This window comes from Arvicola amphibius, chromosome 7 (genome assembly GCF_903992535.2).
Source record: "Arvicola amphibius chromosome 7, mArvAmp1.2, whole genome shotgun sequence".
In the NCBI taxonomy this organism is placed as follows: domain Eukaryota; kingdom Metazoa; phylum Chordata; class Mammalia; order Rodentia; family Cricetidae; genus Arvicola; species Arvicola amphibius.
The window spans coordinates 95,660,290-95,677,531 of NC_052053.1; the positions used below are offsets into that span (position 1 = coordinate 95,660,290).

At 44.5% G+C, this 17,242-nt stretch overlaps 1 protein-coding gene across 9 annotated transcripts in view; it reads left to right on the forward strand.

Moving 5' to 3' along the window:
- Dpf3 (double PHD fingers 3) overlaps positions 1 to 17,242 on the forward strand; it is a 279,713-nt gene that overhangs the window by 221,027 nt on the left and 41,444 nt on the right. The window contains exon 9 of one of the 9 annotated variants that reach the window (XM_038336425.1): positions 10,834 to 12,498. The exons of 7 other annotated variants lie outside the window; for them this stretch is intronic. In XM_038336425.1, the coding sequence (XP_038192353.1) occupies positions 10,834 to 10,883 (50 nt within the window). In that variant the 3' untranslated portion in view covers positions 10,884 to 12,498. Of the gene's footprint in view, positions 1 to 2,515; positions 2,823 to 10,833; positions 12,499 to 17,242 lie in introns of those variants that run through there. One more of the 9 variants, XM_038336420.1, reaches the window with a different exon arrangement.

Consider the following 17,242-nt stretch of genomic DNA (forward strand, 5'->3'; position numbering starts at 1 on the left):
AGGCAATCCCAGAGTATGGAAACAGAAGTATTAGGGAAGCCTGAACTGTGGGGCTTGGAGAGTCCTGGGCTCCTTTATAGCAGCATAACCCTACCACCACCATTGGCCGCTCATCCCATATTTCCATGTGTGACAGCACAGAGCTGCCTACCCAGGAGGCATTAGGGCAAGCATCCTTGAGACCGACCTGCAGCAGACCTTTTGCATACTCTTCTCATCTTGTCTATCCAAAGGCTCAAGTATCAAAAAGAGACTTGGTCTTGTTCCTTCGTTCTTAAAACGACTTAAGAGTCTTGGCTGCGGATTGGTTTTAAATTGTAGATAAATCATTCTTTTTGCCTGATCATGGTTGGTTGGTGCCACCCCTCCCCAGTTTTTCTATGTCCTAATTAGACCAAAGCACAAGGCAGGAAGGAGACACGATTTCAGATGGCGTCTTCAGTTTCGTGAGCTGCTGGCTAGAGGCGAGACACTTTGGCTGGGTGACTGCATAGCGTGAGAGATCATTCCATCTGATACATTTTGACCCCAGTCCCGAGAGAAGGACCGAGGTGACCTCATCTTGGTTTTCTGCAATGACTCAGTTCTCCATCGTGTGCCCCCCAACTTTACCTTGTGTTTTGAAGCTAAAGTTGTTCAGGGCTCTAGACAGCCTGGAGCGGTAAACCAGCAATTGGAAACACGACTTAGTGTCCATTGCATAAGACTCTTTATTTAATTCTCAAGGACCCTGCCAGGGAATTCCTTTCATGCAATTCTGTCAATTTTGTTCATGGTCCATAACGTGATATGTAACATTGAACTTTTTACTTAGAAGATACGACCCTTATGATAGACGGCGCTGGTTTTTAGATTTTAAAAACGAAACTTAAAACAAATGAACTTCAACCGAGTGCTTTTCATTTGTTTTAAGGTCAGGCACTCAAGCAGCATCTCTCCTATCAGAAGCAAGGCCATTTGGTGGAGTGGTGCGCTAAGCAGGGTGTCATGGAGTGCTGTAGGCTTTGGGTGGTTTAGAGGAGGCAGTTAGAGACTTCTCACTGTGGAATGCTGTCATTCCACCCTTTCCTTCCCAACAAAAGGATGAGGTACTTCAACTGATCCGTGGACATCGTAAGCAGGATGTCGGGTTTTGTTTTTTTTATTTTTTCCTCTCCTACATGAAACCTGTCTTTGTACAACTTTTGCTCAGCGTTTCTTTCCTTGGTTCTGCTTGATATGTGTGCCTCATGTATCATGTTACAGTGACATAGGTATTTTCACCGCGATTGCCGGGAATTAATCGGGTGGGTCACTTATTACCACCTGAGTCTAATGCTCCTGAAATCGTTAAGAGACAGGTAGCATTAGCCCGTGAATGGGACCTCTAAGTCAGATGGGTGAATACATCACTGGGGCCTCTCTAGGGCCCTTCCAGAGGAGAACATGAGTTGGAATAGCACCTATTCCCTGCTCACGTACCCATTGCCTCTGATTCCTGGAAGAAAGTGCCTTGTCCAACCCTGGCATGGAAGGGTTCCAGTAGAGTACGAAACAATATAAGCCCAAGTTTTACAGATTTTAGGATACTGTATTCATTAGTCATTTTAAAGCCCCATTTTCACCTTTCGGTGTGTCTTGAGTTCGAGTTGACAGGATGAACTTTCTGGAGTAGCTAAGACCCTGGTATGTTTAGTGGTGGTAGTGTGTGAGATTGCAAGCATTTCCTTCAGGGTTTAAGAAAGTGAGAAGTTGCTGGGTGTTGGTGGCACATGCCTTTAATCCTAGCACTTGGGAGGCAGAGGCAGGTGGATCTCAGTGAGTTCGAGGCCAGCCTGGTCTACAGGAGCTAGTTCCAGGACAGGCTCCAAAGCTACAGAGAAACTCTGTCTCAAAAAAACAAACAAAAAAACAAAAAACAAAACAAAACAAAAAAAAGAAAGTGAGAAGTTTTCCGAACTAACACTTCGACTTTCCACTGCTCTTTGCTTTGGCACAAATGAACTACATGGCGTAAGGGTGGAATTGAAAGAGCTGTCAAAGAGTGGGATTAGAGCTGGGTAAAAATAAAAATAAAACGGATGGAGGCTTAACCACCTTGAATGGGTTATCTGAGAGTAATACCTTGGCAAAGCTGACTGTCAAAGTGACGGACGAACATTGTTCAAAGAAACGTCAACTGAAACTACAAAGAAATACCAACAAGGCTTTAAAACCCGCCAGGCAAAAGCATTGTGTGGGGCAGGGCTGGGGGAGCGTGTGCCTCTGTGCGAGCGGACCAGAGGAGACAGCGTGCGTGTATCTCTTGCTGTGTCATGGTAGCGATGGGAACTATCCAGGGAAGTGGGACCTTCCTGGAAATGTGTGCTTTGTCCCGAATCCCTGTTACCAGGTGATAGACCCCGTTAGTTCCTTTTGGTGTAACAGTGGCTGATTACCTTGCTGTTAGGAATAACACTGTAATGATGTAATGAGAATATTAATGATGCTGTCTGTTGCTTAACCCATGTGCTGATATATTCATCATACATGTCAGCTCATTTGGGAGGAGAAGGCAGGAAGGAGAAGGAGGCAGCGGCCGCAGCACGTACCACGGAGGACTTATTCGGTTCCACGTCAGAAAGTGACACCTCAACTTTCTACGGCTTTGATGAGGACGATTTGGAAGAGCCTCGCTCCTGTCGAGGACGCCGCAGTGGCCGGGGTTCACCCACAGCGGATAAAAAGGGCGGCTGCTGAGCCCGTGGGACAGACTGGCCGATTAGCCACCCCCTCTGACTCTGGTCATTGTTCTAGTTGTGATATATATTTTTAAATGAAAGACGACTTGGGCTTTTCCCGTTCTCCTTGCTTTTTTCTCCTACCTTCCACGTGTCCCTCCCCCTCCTCGCATCCTTCTATTTTGGGTACAACAGAAGCACAAACCACTGAAAACAAAAGAGCGGAATAAGAGCCCTCTGTGGAGAGAAGGCACCATGGTGGGCTATTTATTTTCCCTAGAAATAGGAAGTTAGGTGGGTTTTCTTTCTGTTGGGCAAGAGCATCTTTTTCGTGTGAGCAGAGTTGATTTCCCTGGTTTTCAAGAGAAGAGGAACATAAGGTTTGGAAACAAAGAATAAATAACATTAACAATTATTATTTATACATGTTAGCTACTATTAGATTCAAATGAGGGAAGAGAGAGAGAGGGAGGGAGAGAGAGGGGAGAGAGAGAGAAACATCAAAGAAATGGAAGTAACATCCTGTTTAGAGACCAGCCACTGGGTGTGTGTGTGTGTGGAAATTTTCCTCAATGGGAGTGGGTGGCTCCACAGAGCAGACCCCTTCCCCATCTTTCTCTCTGCTTGTGAGAAAATGGCAGCCATCCCAGAGAAGCCTGGGGCCACTTACGTCTGGCCTCCTTCCAGCTCTGGCCCTGACCAGCAGTGGCCGCTTCCCTTGGCTCCTCTCTTCTTTTCCCTGTGGCTGAGTTTCCCTTCCTTTCGTCCTGGCAAAGATCAGCGTCCGTCTGAACACAGGAATGGAATGTCAAGCAAGTCACAGGCTCGGCCCTGGCGGAGCGACTGAGGTGGCGCTCCTGGAAGGAAGAGAGATGCCGCACAGAGTATCTCCCCTCCCTTTGCCCCTGCGTAAAAAAAAAACCATGTAGCCGCCCACTGGATGATGACGCCTTCCGTATTTCTTCCACTTTTTATAGTGCCTGCCAGGCACTTTGTTTTATCTTTCCAATAGCATTTCCTGAGATAAACCAAAGCAACACTTGGTCCGAGGCCTCAGGGATAAGGAAGACTGTCCACCTCATTGGCAGTCCCTGAGAGCAGCTGGGAGGCCCTGCTTAAACAGGTATGTCCTAGCTGAGTTGTTTCACAATGAGTGCAAAACCATCATAGTTTTTTTTCCCCTCTTCGTTTCCCCCCTTTCTATTTCTTTCCTTTGGTTCCTCTAAGCTTGCTCTTTTGTGTTTCTGGGTTCCCCCTTTGCGGTGTGGGGCCGTGAATGAAGAGTCTGGCTTGTGTGTGCATGCTGAGCCTAGGTGCTGGGCTGATGCTGGCTTGGGAATAAGGGAGGGGCTCGATATAGAGAACGGCAAGCTTTTGGCTTCTGGCTTTGGCTTTGGCTTCAGCTGCAAGAGAAAGTGGCTGGGGAAATGCTTGGCTGACTTTTCCCTTGGTTAAATGTGGAACTGAAGTCTGTTGGCTTGGGTAGGAATAAAGAGGCAGAGAACAGGGTCCTGCATGTCTAGGGTGGTACTTTGGGCTCTGGGGATCTGTTTCACAGCCAAGGGACTGAGTCTAAATTCAGGCTTTCTGGGCTGGCGAGATGGCTTTTTGGGCAAGGGTGCTTGCAGCGAAGCCTGACAGCCTGAGTTTGATTTGTGGAATTTCCATGGTGGAAGGCGAGAACTGACTCTTGGAAGCTGTCTTCTGACGTCTACATGCGCACCCTGGCATGTATGAACATACAAAGACACATAGGAACATGCATGAACATGTGGCGCATGCACACACAGAACAAACCAACCAACCTACCAAACAAACAAGGACCTCTGATTTATGACCGCTGATCAAGCACAACACTCACCTGGGCTTTTGGAAGACTCTGAATCCCCACAAAGGATGGCCAGGGTATTGGGTTTCCAGAGGTCCTTCTGGTTGCCTAGTCAGCCGGCTACTTGTGAGTATCAGAGGAGATCTGCTTTAACAGTTCAGATTTGAATGGTCTCTCTGAATTAGATCACTCATAAAATAACAAGCTGACTCAGCAAAAGTAAGGACACGCAGACAAAACTACAAACGGACCCCTTTGAGTTTTCCTAAGAGCCCGAGGTAGAGGGACACTGATGTTTCAGGCGGATATAAGCTTATCTGAATGTTTGGTCTCAGATTTGAGAGATACTGCCACCCACTTTGGGATATTTTGCCTAAACGTCATCCTAGTGAATGGAAATAGACCTCCATGTGAAAATACTCCTGCATGCTCACGGGCATCGTTTCCAGTAGTTTCTGCTCTTGCTGCCACTTTCCACCTCTGGACTTCCTTCCTTTGGTTCAGATATTGGATTCATAGCATGAAATATGAACTTCAAAGTCGATAAAAAGTATATTCTGTCTACACAATCATTTGAACTCTTGTCTAGTTGGTCATGGTCCTGGAATTACCAGTGATAATTTGACTTTGAGTGCGGGATATTTAAAAGAAATTATTTTTAAAAAGCCACTTGATTTATGAGTCTAGCCTGTGCATCTAATAAAGAACCGATAGTTTAGAACTGTCTACCAAGGCGAACCCCCAGGACAGCGACCGAGGGACTTTTGCTTGAGTTACTTCACTAGCTTAGCTTGCTTTTCAGTCTCTCCTGTTAGGTACCGTAGCTGTTGTCATTCTCCGTTGGTGTAGCAGCCATGAGCAGGGTCGCTACCTCACACTGTAGAGCCTCACGTCTCATTTTCCATAGAGCACCAGAAACAGATTTGGAATTCATATTCTTTAATGAAAACTTGATGAGGAACTGGAAGGAGCCCAGAAGATGATTAGATTCCCATCTTTCACCTTTTCTTAAGGGAAAGTCAACCTGGACAGGTTAACTGAGCTCAGTGTGAGTGAGTGGGACAGCCATTACTTTAGAAGGGAGTGTCTTCAAGCAGAGGGCTAGTGGCACGCTAGAGAGAAGGGGGCAGAGGTGACAGCTGGCTGTCCTAGATCCTAGAAAACTTCATGGTATTGATAGGAGGTCCGATCCCCCTTCTCCAGAGGACAGAGTGAACCTGTGTGTGCTGGGGACTGTTTGGGGGGGTTTCCCTTACAGCAGTTCACTTGACTTCCATCATGATACGCCAAGATAAACGCTTGTATTACCCCCAGCTTATAGGTAAAGAAGCTGAGGCCAAATAATGTGGTTAAGTGTACCAAAGGCCCCACACATAGTATGGCACCAAATTTTGACCCCCCAACAGCCTGATTCTCAAGCCCGTCTGCTGGTCCTCTGCCTGTGCAGTCTCTTAAATGGGTCTCAGTTCAGAAATACGCATCATACATTGTGCACCTCATTCAGTTCCAGCTGAAGCAATGGATACCCGTAGTGAATGTACCTCCTAAAAAGCTATCTCAACCACCAAGAATAAGCAGTTAGATCTCATTGAAGAGAATGCTAATTCTGATCCATGTTTGTACAGAATGTTGTAGGTAACTCACCTTCACAAACTGTAACTTTTAGACAAGACTTCGGATGCCTCATAGGGACAAAAAGCCCTTTCTTGTGACCTCAGGGACCGCAGTAGTTACATGAGCTACTAGAAGGTTTTGGTTAAGTATCACTATGAACATTTTGGATCACAAAGGAAATCATAATCATCTATGAAATGACATGACCAGAATGCTTCAGAAATGTCACCTAAATTTTTCTCAGTGCCAGCCCCAGCGTGGGGGAAGCAAAGGCACAGAACTCTCTGCCGTGTTCAAATCTTCCAGGGAGCCGTTGGTGTAAAGGGAACTGCTCTTGTAATAGGTGACTATCTGGTGTTTGTTCCAACCTCAGTCTAAGGCATCATTTTCTGTTCCAAAGACGGCGAGGCGATCAGAGAGGAAGATCCCTACAGCCCCGGGGAATGAGGAACATGCATTTAATTTTTTAAAGGTATTTTAAAGTCAGTAGTCCAATTTACTGCTGGTATTTTAGAGACAGGCATTTAATAAAGAATAGGATGCTCACATCAACAGCGTCCTTTTAAGCCTTCCTGCTTGCTTTGTGTCTGTCTACGTACCTAATGGGCTGAAGCCTGATATTGCCCTTATATAGCACTTGAGGGAACGTGAGATCATTACTTGGGGAGAGAACTAAAGGCTGTTTGGAGGTGCTTACTTCATGGTGGAATAAAATTAATTAATTTTATTCCAATATGCCTCCTGTTACAGCTGATGAATATGATCTTGAACATGTACTTAGAGTTTGAGCAGACTCACGCATTAGGAATTTTTCCACAGGGATTTGGGAAGAGAAGTTGCTTATGTCATGAGTTTTCCGAGTGAGACATATTTGATCTAGTGAGTGGAAGCCTAGAGAAGACATGAAAGACTTCTGATTTCTAGACTCAGCTCCCTGTGTGAGTTTATTACTGTGAGCCCTGTCTTAGCTTTCTCTGTGTCCAGGATGTGGACATTGCTTTCTTTTTTAATCATAATATGTGACCAATATTGTTGATTATAACTCTGAAGACAATCTCATGAGGGGAGAGAGATGGCATCTAGTTCCATTTTGCTAGTGAGGAAACTGAGGTTTGGTCAGTTTACATGACCGGTCTAAAATTCCAAGGTCAATGAGTTCTGGACATCTGGGTCTACCCATTTTCATCTTTTAAAATGCAATCTTTACTAACTTCCTCACAGGCTGCATTTTTAAAGGTATCTTGAATAGAATTAGTAAAAGGGTTTGCATATTCTTTGGGTTGAGAAGAGCTTTCAGTATAAAGCAACAAACCCACCCATTAGACAGTGGGCAGTGCTGAGAAGCAGCACGGTCCAAGGTCCCACAAACCTTTGGAAAGGGCTAAGCCTGGACTCCCGGTGTGGTCAGGGTTTGGGTAGTGTGGTGGGCGTTGTCCTCTGACTTGCCCAGCAATGCATACATCTGCACTCCCCACCCCACATTTACACAAAAGTCCTTAGCTCAAAGCAAAGCAAAACAAAACAAACATCACCAAAAACCCCAGTAGGTTCAAAACTGCAGTAAGTTTATTTAGGGAAAAAAAAAAAAAAAACCTCAAGACTTGCTTTCAACCAACAACTAAAATTAAAAACAATGACAACAAATCCTAATAATTTCACATTTATCGAAACTTCTAAGATACTAATTTTAGAAATCCCATATACCACTCACCCAGATTCTCCAAATAATCACAGTATGACGATCACAATCAGAAATTCATTTTGTTACAACACTACAAGCTGACCTCATCCAGATTCTGCCTGTTGTCTTGGTAATGCCATTTTTTCCTGATCCAGGATCACATATCACATCTAGTTAGCCTCTCCTTCCAAAGTTCTTTAACCTGGGTTAATGAGTCCAGTGTCTGCCTTGGGTTTTCAATTTCTTGATGCTTTTCTTAAGTGTTGGCTAATCATTTTATAGCCATTCCCTGTAGGTTCCTGTGAGGTTTTCTAATGATATAAACAAGGCTTTGCATTTTTAGCGAGGATGTTATAAAAAGGAGGTTGTATCTTTCCCAGTGCATTGTTGTCAAGGAGGCCCTTGATCTACTTCGCAATTTGCTGGTGAGAAAGACATTTGACCTATCACACCAGCTGAGGTTTCCAGCTAGTAAGTTCCTAGATCTTGGGTGATAAAGCTTTTACTCAGCTATGCCTTTCTTCATTTGGTGACTAGGAACTGAGTAACACGGAATGCAGTACACACTTGACTGCTCAGCCCTGGAAAACTAGGATGCAGTTGAACACAGGACTAATAGATTCATTGGCCAATAGAACTGCTCGCAATCTAGACCAGATATTCACAAATACACAATATGTAAGGGCTGTCATTGGATGGTATGTGATGGTCTTTCGCTGTGGCTCACAGTGGTCAGAGAGACTTTTTCTTAGAAGGAGCCTTCCAAACCAACAAGCTCCAGATGGACTGCTGTTCTTTAAGCCGTAGGCTTGCTGTCGGAGAGAATGGAGGTAGAGCTGAGTCAAAAGAAAAGCTGGGAATCACAACTTGATCCATGCAAAATGGCAAAAATAGCAAGAAAGAATGTTTAAGTGTTGTGCTGTATGTAATATGTTCTTCTTAGCAGTAGTTTTTCTCCTCCAAAGATGGTGCGTTCCTGAGGTCAAGGGTGATGTCATTCGTGTCTGTTGGATAATACCCAATACCATGATAACATAATTATTTATTAAAATTAAGTGAGCTCTTAGCAATGCTTCTGAGATAATTAGTGGAAATATCCTAAAATTTCATTCCATATACTTTGGAAGTTTAATATTTCCGAGGCAACAGTGGAGAAGCTGTCTTGGAAGGAGCATCCATTGGTCAAGGGAGAGAGGGAAGATGAGAGCCGAAGGGTAGTGACGTGGTAAAGAGGGATAAGGAAAGAAAATGAGGATGTGAGAGATGAAAGTGATGGAGAGCTGTCAGCGCGGGGAAGGATGTAAAAGTTAGCTTCTTTAGAAGGCTTGAGGGTAGGAGACCAAGAATAGTGAAGCATTTTCCATATAGTTGACTTAGCCAAAATAAACAGGAGAAAAATATATGTCAAGAGTACAAACTCCAAAAACTAACTTGTGATTTTCTAGGTGGATTAAATGGAGCAAAAGTAGTTGTGGTGTGAGTGTGTGTGTGTGTGTGTGCGCGCGCGCGCGCGCGCGCGCGCGCATGTGTTTTGTTGGGGGATGGGTGAAAGGTAAAAATTTGTAGACACTCAAAGGGTCTGGTTATGGTTATGATATGAACTCTGGCAAAGTGACAGGAGACATCCAATCACAGGAGTCAGGAGCATTGTCGGAGGAACAAAATAACTCTTTCAGAGGATACAGTGGTGATCAGGATCCAAGGAGCAGACAAATGGCAGGCAACCTGGGGAAAGTCAAATGAAAGGTCACTGTGGCTTATATTCCAAGTGAAAGGGCTGGAGTCAGGTGGCACTAGCTGAGCTGAGGCACAGGAAAGAAGACAGTAGCTAGCCAGGGGGCACCACATCAGAGATGTACAGACATGGAATGGAATCAAGTAGATGGAGAGGAACAGGAACAGACATGGATAGAAGAATTGGTGGGCTTGGAAATGTGGAATTTCTCAGGCTTCCTTTGAAAACAAAAGTAGGTGAGTAGAGTCAGTTTTGGAATTGTGTTTCCTCATGGCCTGTACACCTGGCCAGGGGATGATGTCTTGGATTGACCAGAAGGAGCAGCATGGCAGGCAGAGGAATTTGAACTTGGAGGAGGCGGAGATGTTTGCTTGGTTTTAAACCTTATTCCTTATGCCTTGGTCATTTTCCAATCAGGCTTCTTCAGAGCCATGTGGTCTGTCTCCATTGGTGTCTTATCTCTGTTCTCATGAACAGCTTCTAAGGGGAAATGCCAACACACTTGCTGTCCATTGCCTGATCCTCATATTGACTACCTCATAATAAAGACCAAAACTAACTTCATGGGCTCCATTTCCACCGGAAGCAAAACCTATATCTCGTTGGCATCCCTCCCACCTGTTTTGAAATGCCAAAGCTGACAGCTGGCATCACTGGGCTAGTAGTGGACTGGAGAGCATTCTGTGGTTTGGTTTCTCTTTGAATAATTCTGACACTCTTATCACTTGGCCAGGATTAGAGGTGAAGATTGTGCGTGTGTGTGTGTGTGTAAAAAGTCATGTTCTTTCAGTCGTGGGCCAGATGGGACAGTGGCCGGGGTTCTCTGTGGCTGTTCCTATACCTCAGAACGACTCATTTCCTTATAGGTGATTGGAAGGTATGATTTCACAAGGGTCTTTTCTGGTTCACTTTGAAAGATTTGGTTTGTTTGGTTTCCAAGTAGAGATCTTTGCTTTACCTTTGTGCACGTCCAGTTTTCTCTTCTGTATTCTGTCTCCTGGGCCATTGAGTGGTTACCTTGCCCTGTTGCCAGCTGATTCCACATTGCTGCTGTCCGAGGCACCAGAGAGCCAAGCCTGGTTTTCATTGTCCTTAGCTGTGGTTTCCTTAGCTCCGTCATTAATTAGTGATTTTTTTTCTTTTACTTTTCAATTCATTTCAAACACCCCATCCCCACCCTTCAGTTTAATCTTTCTTTCTTAGGTAGCTGTTCTGTTGTTCTGTGCTGCTGTTGTTTTTTTTTTTTTTTTATCTCTCATTGCCTTTCCCTCTGCAGTCCACTCTGTGACCCAGGAACTGCACATCCTTCAAGCAAGTCATTCCTGAAGAAGGTGAAGAGAACCCAGACACCGAGCCCCTCCTCTTCCTCCTCCTCTTCTCTTGCCCAACCCTTCCTGAGCATGGATTTCAGCTAATGCCTGACGGAACCTGCAGGGATTGGATGGAGAAAGCCTCCCGCATCTCTCAGCTCGGCTCAGCCAAGAGTTGGAAATGGCTCAAGTTTGTGCAATAAGAAGATTTTATTTTTTTTCCTTTTGAAATTCTTCATTGCCTTTGCTTGAAATGTCTTTGAGACAGTACCCAGCTCAGAGTGGAATTTGCTCTGGAATAGAAATCACAACAAAAACTGACAAAGACAAAAAAAGGGAACTCTTATTTATTTCAATATTTAAAAGAAAAAGTGCCGACTTTGCACAATATTTTTGTTTAAAGTACCTTCTACTTCCAAAGTTTTAAAAAAAAAAGGCAGTTTTGTGGAGACCTGAAATCAAAAGAGCGCTTACTGTAAAATAAAGGCATCGTGTTGACTCTAAGGAAAAATGCCCCACGTTTTTAATAAGGAAATAAAGATCAACTCTGCTCTCTCAGGCTTTTAAGAAAGCTGTGTGTATGTGCTTTAGGTTTGTTGTTAATTTCTGCTAGTTGGATGTGCTAAACGAGGAGTGGTCAGTTCTTCCAAAATCCACTGGAAAGTATTGTTGATAGTAAGTAATTACATGTTAGGATCTGACTAAAATAAATTAATCCCAGGTCAGCAGCGGTCCCCTTCCCTACTCTCTGTCACCTCAGGTGAGCCCCATTGGTCTGAATGTAAAGCCTGCAGCCTGTTCATCTTGTTTCGTGAGGTTGTTCCAGGAAGGAATCCTACCCACTAACTGAAGGCATTGCTACGAAGTTCAGCAGAGCCAAACAGAAATGATTTTGCTTAAAACAGTTCAATGAAGACAAACAAAGTAAGCAGTGGGTGAGGTGACATTAATTCAAGTCAGCTGGCAACTTCTAGAAGGAGTTGGGCAGGGGAGCTCTACTGAGTGGACGTCAGGGGACCTGAGAGCCTCGAGTTTCTCTGACCACTAGGGAGCCGACTGAAGGGTAGAGACTTGAAGCTCAGTCACTTGAGGGGAGAAGTAAAAAGGCGAGTGGTCTGTGTGTGTCCTTTATGGCTGGTGTGGCCAATGAAATGGAGTTCAGCATTGTACGTTTGACCTAACTCAGGAAGTCACCTGACTGCACCTCTGGGTTCTACCTCTTGGCTTCCGCTTAGTTTGTCTTTTGCATGTCTAGAGCAGAGTCATGGACGACACAGTTTAAGGCTGGGCGTTCTTGTCAGCAAAGGTGCTTGAGCCACAGTATTACTGCGATGTCCGCAACCTGAGACTAAATCTCACCTGCCATTGGAAAGGAAGGGTGGGCAGGCAAACTTTCCAATAGGCCCTCCAGGTTTCCCAATCAAGAGAAGAAAGGTGTCATCATGAGCGTGTTTCTATAATTTCTGATAGAAAATGTCCCTTGTCAAAAATGTTAAATATAATCACGATCTGTTCTCCAAACCCACACTCACAAGTTATGATCCATGTAGAATTGTGATAAAGCTTTGCATAATGTAGGGCTGGTGTGAAGTCTGTGTAAGTTTCTGTTAAATAAAAGACTGTTTTCCCAATGGCCTTCTAACATCTGTAAGAGTTGCTTACCAACCTCGTCCTGCAGGAATGACTCTTAGAATGTGGTGTGAGAAGAACTCCTTCCCAGACTCCACTCCTGTGCATGCGCAAGATTTGCTTTTGATGTAGAAGCGAATGCTGAGACAGCAGTTGCCACTGGCTTGAGTACCACATAGGGGCATCACACATGAGCAAAGCCTGGTGTTGATGTTTCCATCTATTCTCTGCTCTCAGAGTTGCTGCCACCCACTCACCATCGCCACCACCCCCCATCCTCCTTTTCATGGTCAAAGCAGACTTGCTGAAATCCTGGCTGTGTGTAAAAGCATAGTATACCTGTTCGATGTTGCTGTCATACCACTGCCAAGAAGTTTTGCACAAATGTGAGGGATTGAGCATAAGCTTGGAAAAAAGATGGGTGGTTACCATTTTTTTTATTGCCTCAAAGGTACTGTTGGGGTAGGTCCCCCAAGCTGGTAGCTGTGTAAGCTGTAAGTGGACACCCTGAGGTAGGGTTTTTCTGAAGTTGAATGTGGATGCTCTCTGAATGGTCATCTAGGTTAGCCTGTCAAGCCGGGTGTCTCCCTCTGAGCCTTGGTGCTGTCCCCACTGGGGCCAGGTAGAGGAGAGCATGACATCGCAGTGCTGTTGCCATTGGATTGTGCCTTCTTTTAGAACAAAGGTCACATGCGATTCTATTTTGGACTTCTTAAGTTTTCTAAGTACTAAAGCGGAGGTTGTTCCTCACCTCGAACATGGTAACATCCCCATCTCCCTATTCAAAGTTTGTATTTTATTTTTGTATGTATGTTTACATGTATGCATGTATTTGTGTGTGTGTGAGTGTGTGTGTGTGTGTACCAGAAGTTGATGTTGATGCATATTTTTCTCTATCATTTTTACCTTATTTTTGAGGCATGATCCCTTACTGAATCTAGACCTGTGAGCTCCAGGGATCTGGTTGTTTCTGTCCCCTCCCCACCATCACTAGAGTTACAAAGGTGTTGCTGTCACTCCCAGATTTTCATGTACAAGTTGGGGCCTAAACTCAGGTCCTTGTGCTTGCACAGCAAAACACTACCCAACTGAGCCATCCTCCTAGCCCCTTGCTCCTCACCCCCTTTACATTGTGGGAAAATATACAAAAGATAAAGCTTGCTACTTTAGCCACTAAGTGTATAGTTCTATGGTAAAAGTACATTCATATCATTGAGGAGCTATTTTATCTTCTCCAACTGAAACACTCCCTTTAAACACCAACTCTGTCCCCTTCCCCGCCCCTGGGGGCCATTATTCTATTCTCTGACCCCATGAATCTGACTACCTCACATACCTGAACGAACGGACTTATGCAGTATTTGTCCTTTGGCCATTGCTTTAATTTATTTTGCATAATATCTTCAAGGATACTGTATGCTAGGGCATGGGATGACATTTTCCTCTTTGGGGGAGTTGAATGTATGTACAAAGTATAAGAAATTTATCCATTCATCTGTCCATCAACACTTGGAGCACAAAGCAGATATCACACATTTATTATATACCCCCATTATCTAGAAGATTTGGAACATTAGAATCGAGTCCTAGGTTACCTGAGGGGTTAAATGTCTTTTATAGAGAGAAGTGGTTACAGCTGAAATCTTCCCTCTAGTTTACATTCTAGAAGAAGGGTGCCTTGAGTCGGAAGAGTAGACATTCTCTTCCTAATGGGTGTCTTTCTTTATGACTAAGGCTTTTTCTGTGGATACTGTCATAGCAATGCTTATTGGGATGAGAGGCTGCCATAGAGTTGTAGTATCAGTGTAAATGACAAGGGATGGAACCTACTCAGGTTATTCAGGTATCCTCAGTGACAAACCATGAAGGCAGTGAGTGTCATTTGAAGCATTGGATGGTGAGTTGTTGGCCAAGAATGCAGGTGCTTTGTGTCCATAGATGTTCCCTGACAAGAGGGGAGAGGAGGGTGCAAGCTTGCAAAAAAGGAGAAGAGGAAATCACTTTCCTCTTCCCCTTGAAAACTTATCAGTCACCTTAAAGGGTTAGCCCTTGGGTTGAAGTCCAAGCACATTGCTTACCATAAAGGCTTAGAAGGAGAGTTGACATTCAGATGCCTGCAGAGCAGGTATCTTCCGTAAGCCAAACAGGTGCGCATGCGGAAAATAGCAGTGCTAGGGAGAGGGGGACAACTCTCAGTGCTCAGCCTCGGGGACAAGAAGAGTCTGTGGTACTGAGAACAGCTCTGTCTTGGTGGCAGAGTTGCTACATAGCTTAAAGAATGCTGGGTGAAGGAATGCTTAGGGTTCTCAGGTTTTCTGAGAGGGGGGAGAGGAGAGAGGGAGACAGAAGAAGAGAGAGAGAGAAGAGAGAGGGAGAGGGTGGGGGAGAGAGGAGCGAGAAGAGGCAGAGAAAGAAGAGAGGGGGAGAAAGGAGAGAGACAGAGAGAGGGGGAGAGGAAGGAGGAGAGGGAAAGAGAAGAGAGGGGAAGAGGGGAGAGATGAAAGGAGAGAGAGAGAGAGAGAGAGAGAGAGAGAGAGAGAGGGCAGGACAGAGGTCAGTGTTTGGTATCTTCCTCAATAGCTTCTCCACCTTGTGTTTTGTGACAAGGTCTCTCCCCGAACCTGGAGCTCACTGGCTGCCCAGAAAGCCCCAGGAAGCTCCTGTCTCTGCATCTTCAGCACTGGGCTCACAGGTGTGTCTCCGTGTCCAGCGTAGACACTCATGTGCACAGCAGCACTTTACCAACTCAGCCACCAGCCCCTCAGGTGTCTTCTGTTTGCAAGGGAAGTAAAACATAAGCGTTTCGGTGAGATCTTTCCATTTAAAATGTTTGGTCATAAATGGAAAAAAAAAACACTGAAGATCAACTTGGTGTGGGCTAAACCACATGTGACTGTATACAGGACATACTTTGAAGGTATTTTGATGGTTTTGGACTTAGAAGTCCGGGTAAGGTTGAAGTTAGAGGTCGGAATGCCTTGTCCAAAATCCTTGAGAAGAACAAATCATTACATTAACTCGGGGATGCAAGTAGTGTATCCTGGCCTAGAGTTTTTATGTGATGGGAACGGCTCTTGGGTGGTCTCTGGGGAGAGCTACGTCATCCATCATTCAGTGTGTCAGAGACTTGGGATGTGTTTCCAGCAGAACAAATGTCATCATCCAGGCCCTTTCCTCTGCATGTCCATGGAAGAGCCTCTCTGTAAAGTTCCAGGCAAAGTTGTACAGTTTATAGATGTTTTCATGTTACATCATTATTGTTGACCAACCAATTATCCACCATGTCACATTCCTCCTTTTTTAAGAACTCCATGTCATAATCCATGTGACCAGAGCTGAATTTGGGTTTTAGCCCCAAATGAGCAAATTCAAGAACTTTGAGTAAAATCTCTCTCTCTCTCTCTCTCTCTCTCTCTCCTCTCTCTCTCTCTCTCTCTCTCCTCTCTTCTTCCAGAATCTTTGTTATTTAAATTCTTTGTCTCTTAACTCTTTAGATCTTATGTGCATCTCATTGTAGAAGATGCTTGTAAGACAGATAGCTGATCTCCTCGTGAATTTGCAGACACTACTTACTTGGATTATTGATGTCTTATTTGATCTTGCTGGGGAAGAGGTGATTTTGGACAAGCTCTCCATTTCCCTGTTTATAATGAACACTCACAAGCTCTTCCTGTAAAGACCTTAGGTGGTGGAGGCCAGGCCTCTGTTGGAGCTGCCCCACTCTGGGTCTGGACACAATATGTACAAAATGTGTGTGGTTGTGTTTCAAAAAAGCCTTTGCAGAAATGGGCAGCTGGTGTATGGGACGATGATGATCATTGATTCAGAGAGTATTGCACATTTAATTGGGAGTGGTGTTGCTAACATTGGGTCTTCTTTTAAGCGTTAGGACGAAGAAAAAAGTTTTACATCCCCAGGAGAAAGGGTAGAGGGGCATGTTCCCCGTAGTAACAGAAACTTTTAAGGCCTCACTATCAAAGGTTTTCAGAGGCAAAATGTCCTACAAGTTCTTCTAAAGCTCAGGGGTGCACAGAGCATCTCAGGGGTGCACAGAGCAGTGTTTACCAAAGTGTCTAGGAACAGAACAGCCAAATCCTCCCTGACAGTGGGTCCCTGAGGACATAGTGATGAATACCCTCCATCCCTGGCAGCTGATTTGTTTTTAAGAATGAAAAATGGCAAGTAGCTCCTGCATCGACGTGAATGTAGATATTAAGTTTTGTCTGTAGGAGATAAATGATAAAGGACATTCAGTGGGAAAGGTATAGAGTCACTGGAGGTAAAGAGATGGGCTCTTGCTGGTGTGGTTTGATGACTACTTGGTTATGGTTATCTGTGATGTTGACATTACTAAGATTGTATTTCTTCCTAAGAGCTCATATTCTTGTGGTTTTATTCAGGATCATAACACACTCCACAATGTTTTATTTCATCTTCCAAGACAATTCATAAGAAAACATTTCCACATATTTGTTAGTGGAGAAGCTTACTAACCTGAGACTTACTACTGAATGGAAATTTTGTCTTACGAGTTGAACATGGGGTGGTCCTGAATAGGGGACCGTGAGGCCAGGGAGCCAGGGATGCTAAGAGGCAACTGTCATGTCAAAATTTCTCAAGAGATTTTTTTGTTGTTGTTGTGGCTAAGAACTGCTCAATTAAATATCTTAAGAGGACCAGATAACCTTTCTGATCCCAAAGGGAACCTTTGATTGAGAGTTATTGTTAGGTTTCCTGAGTTAAGGG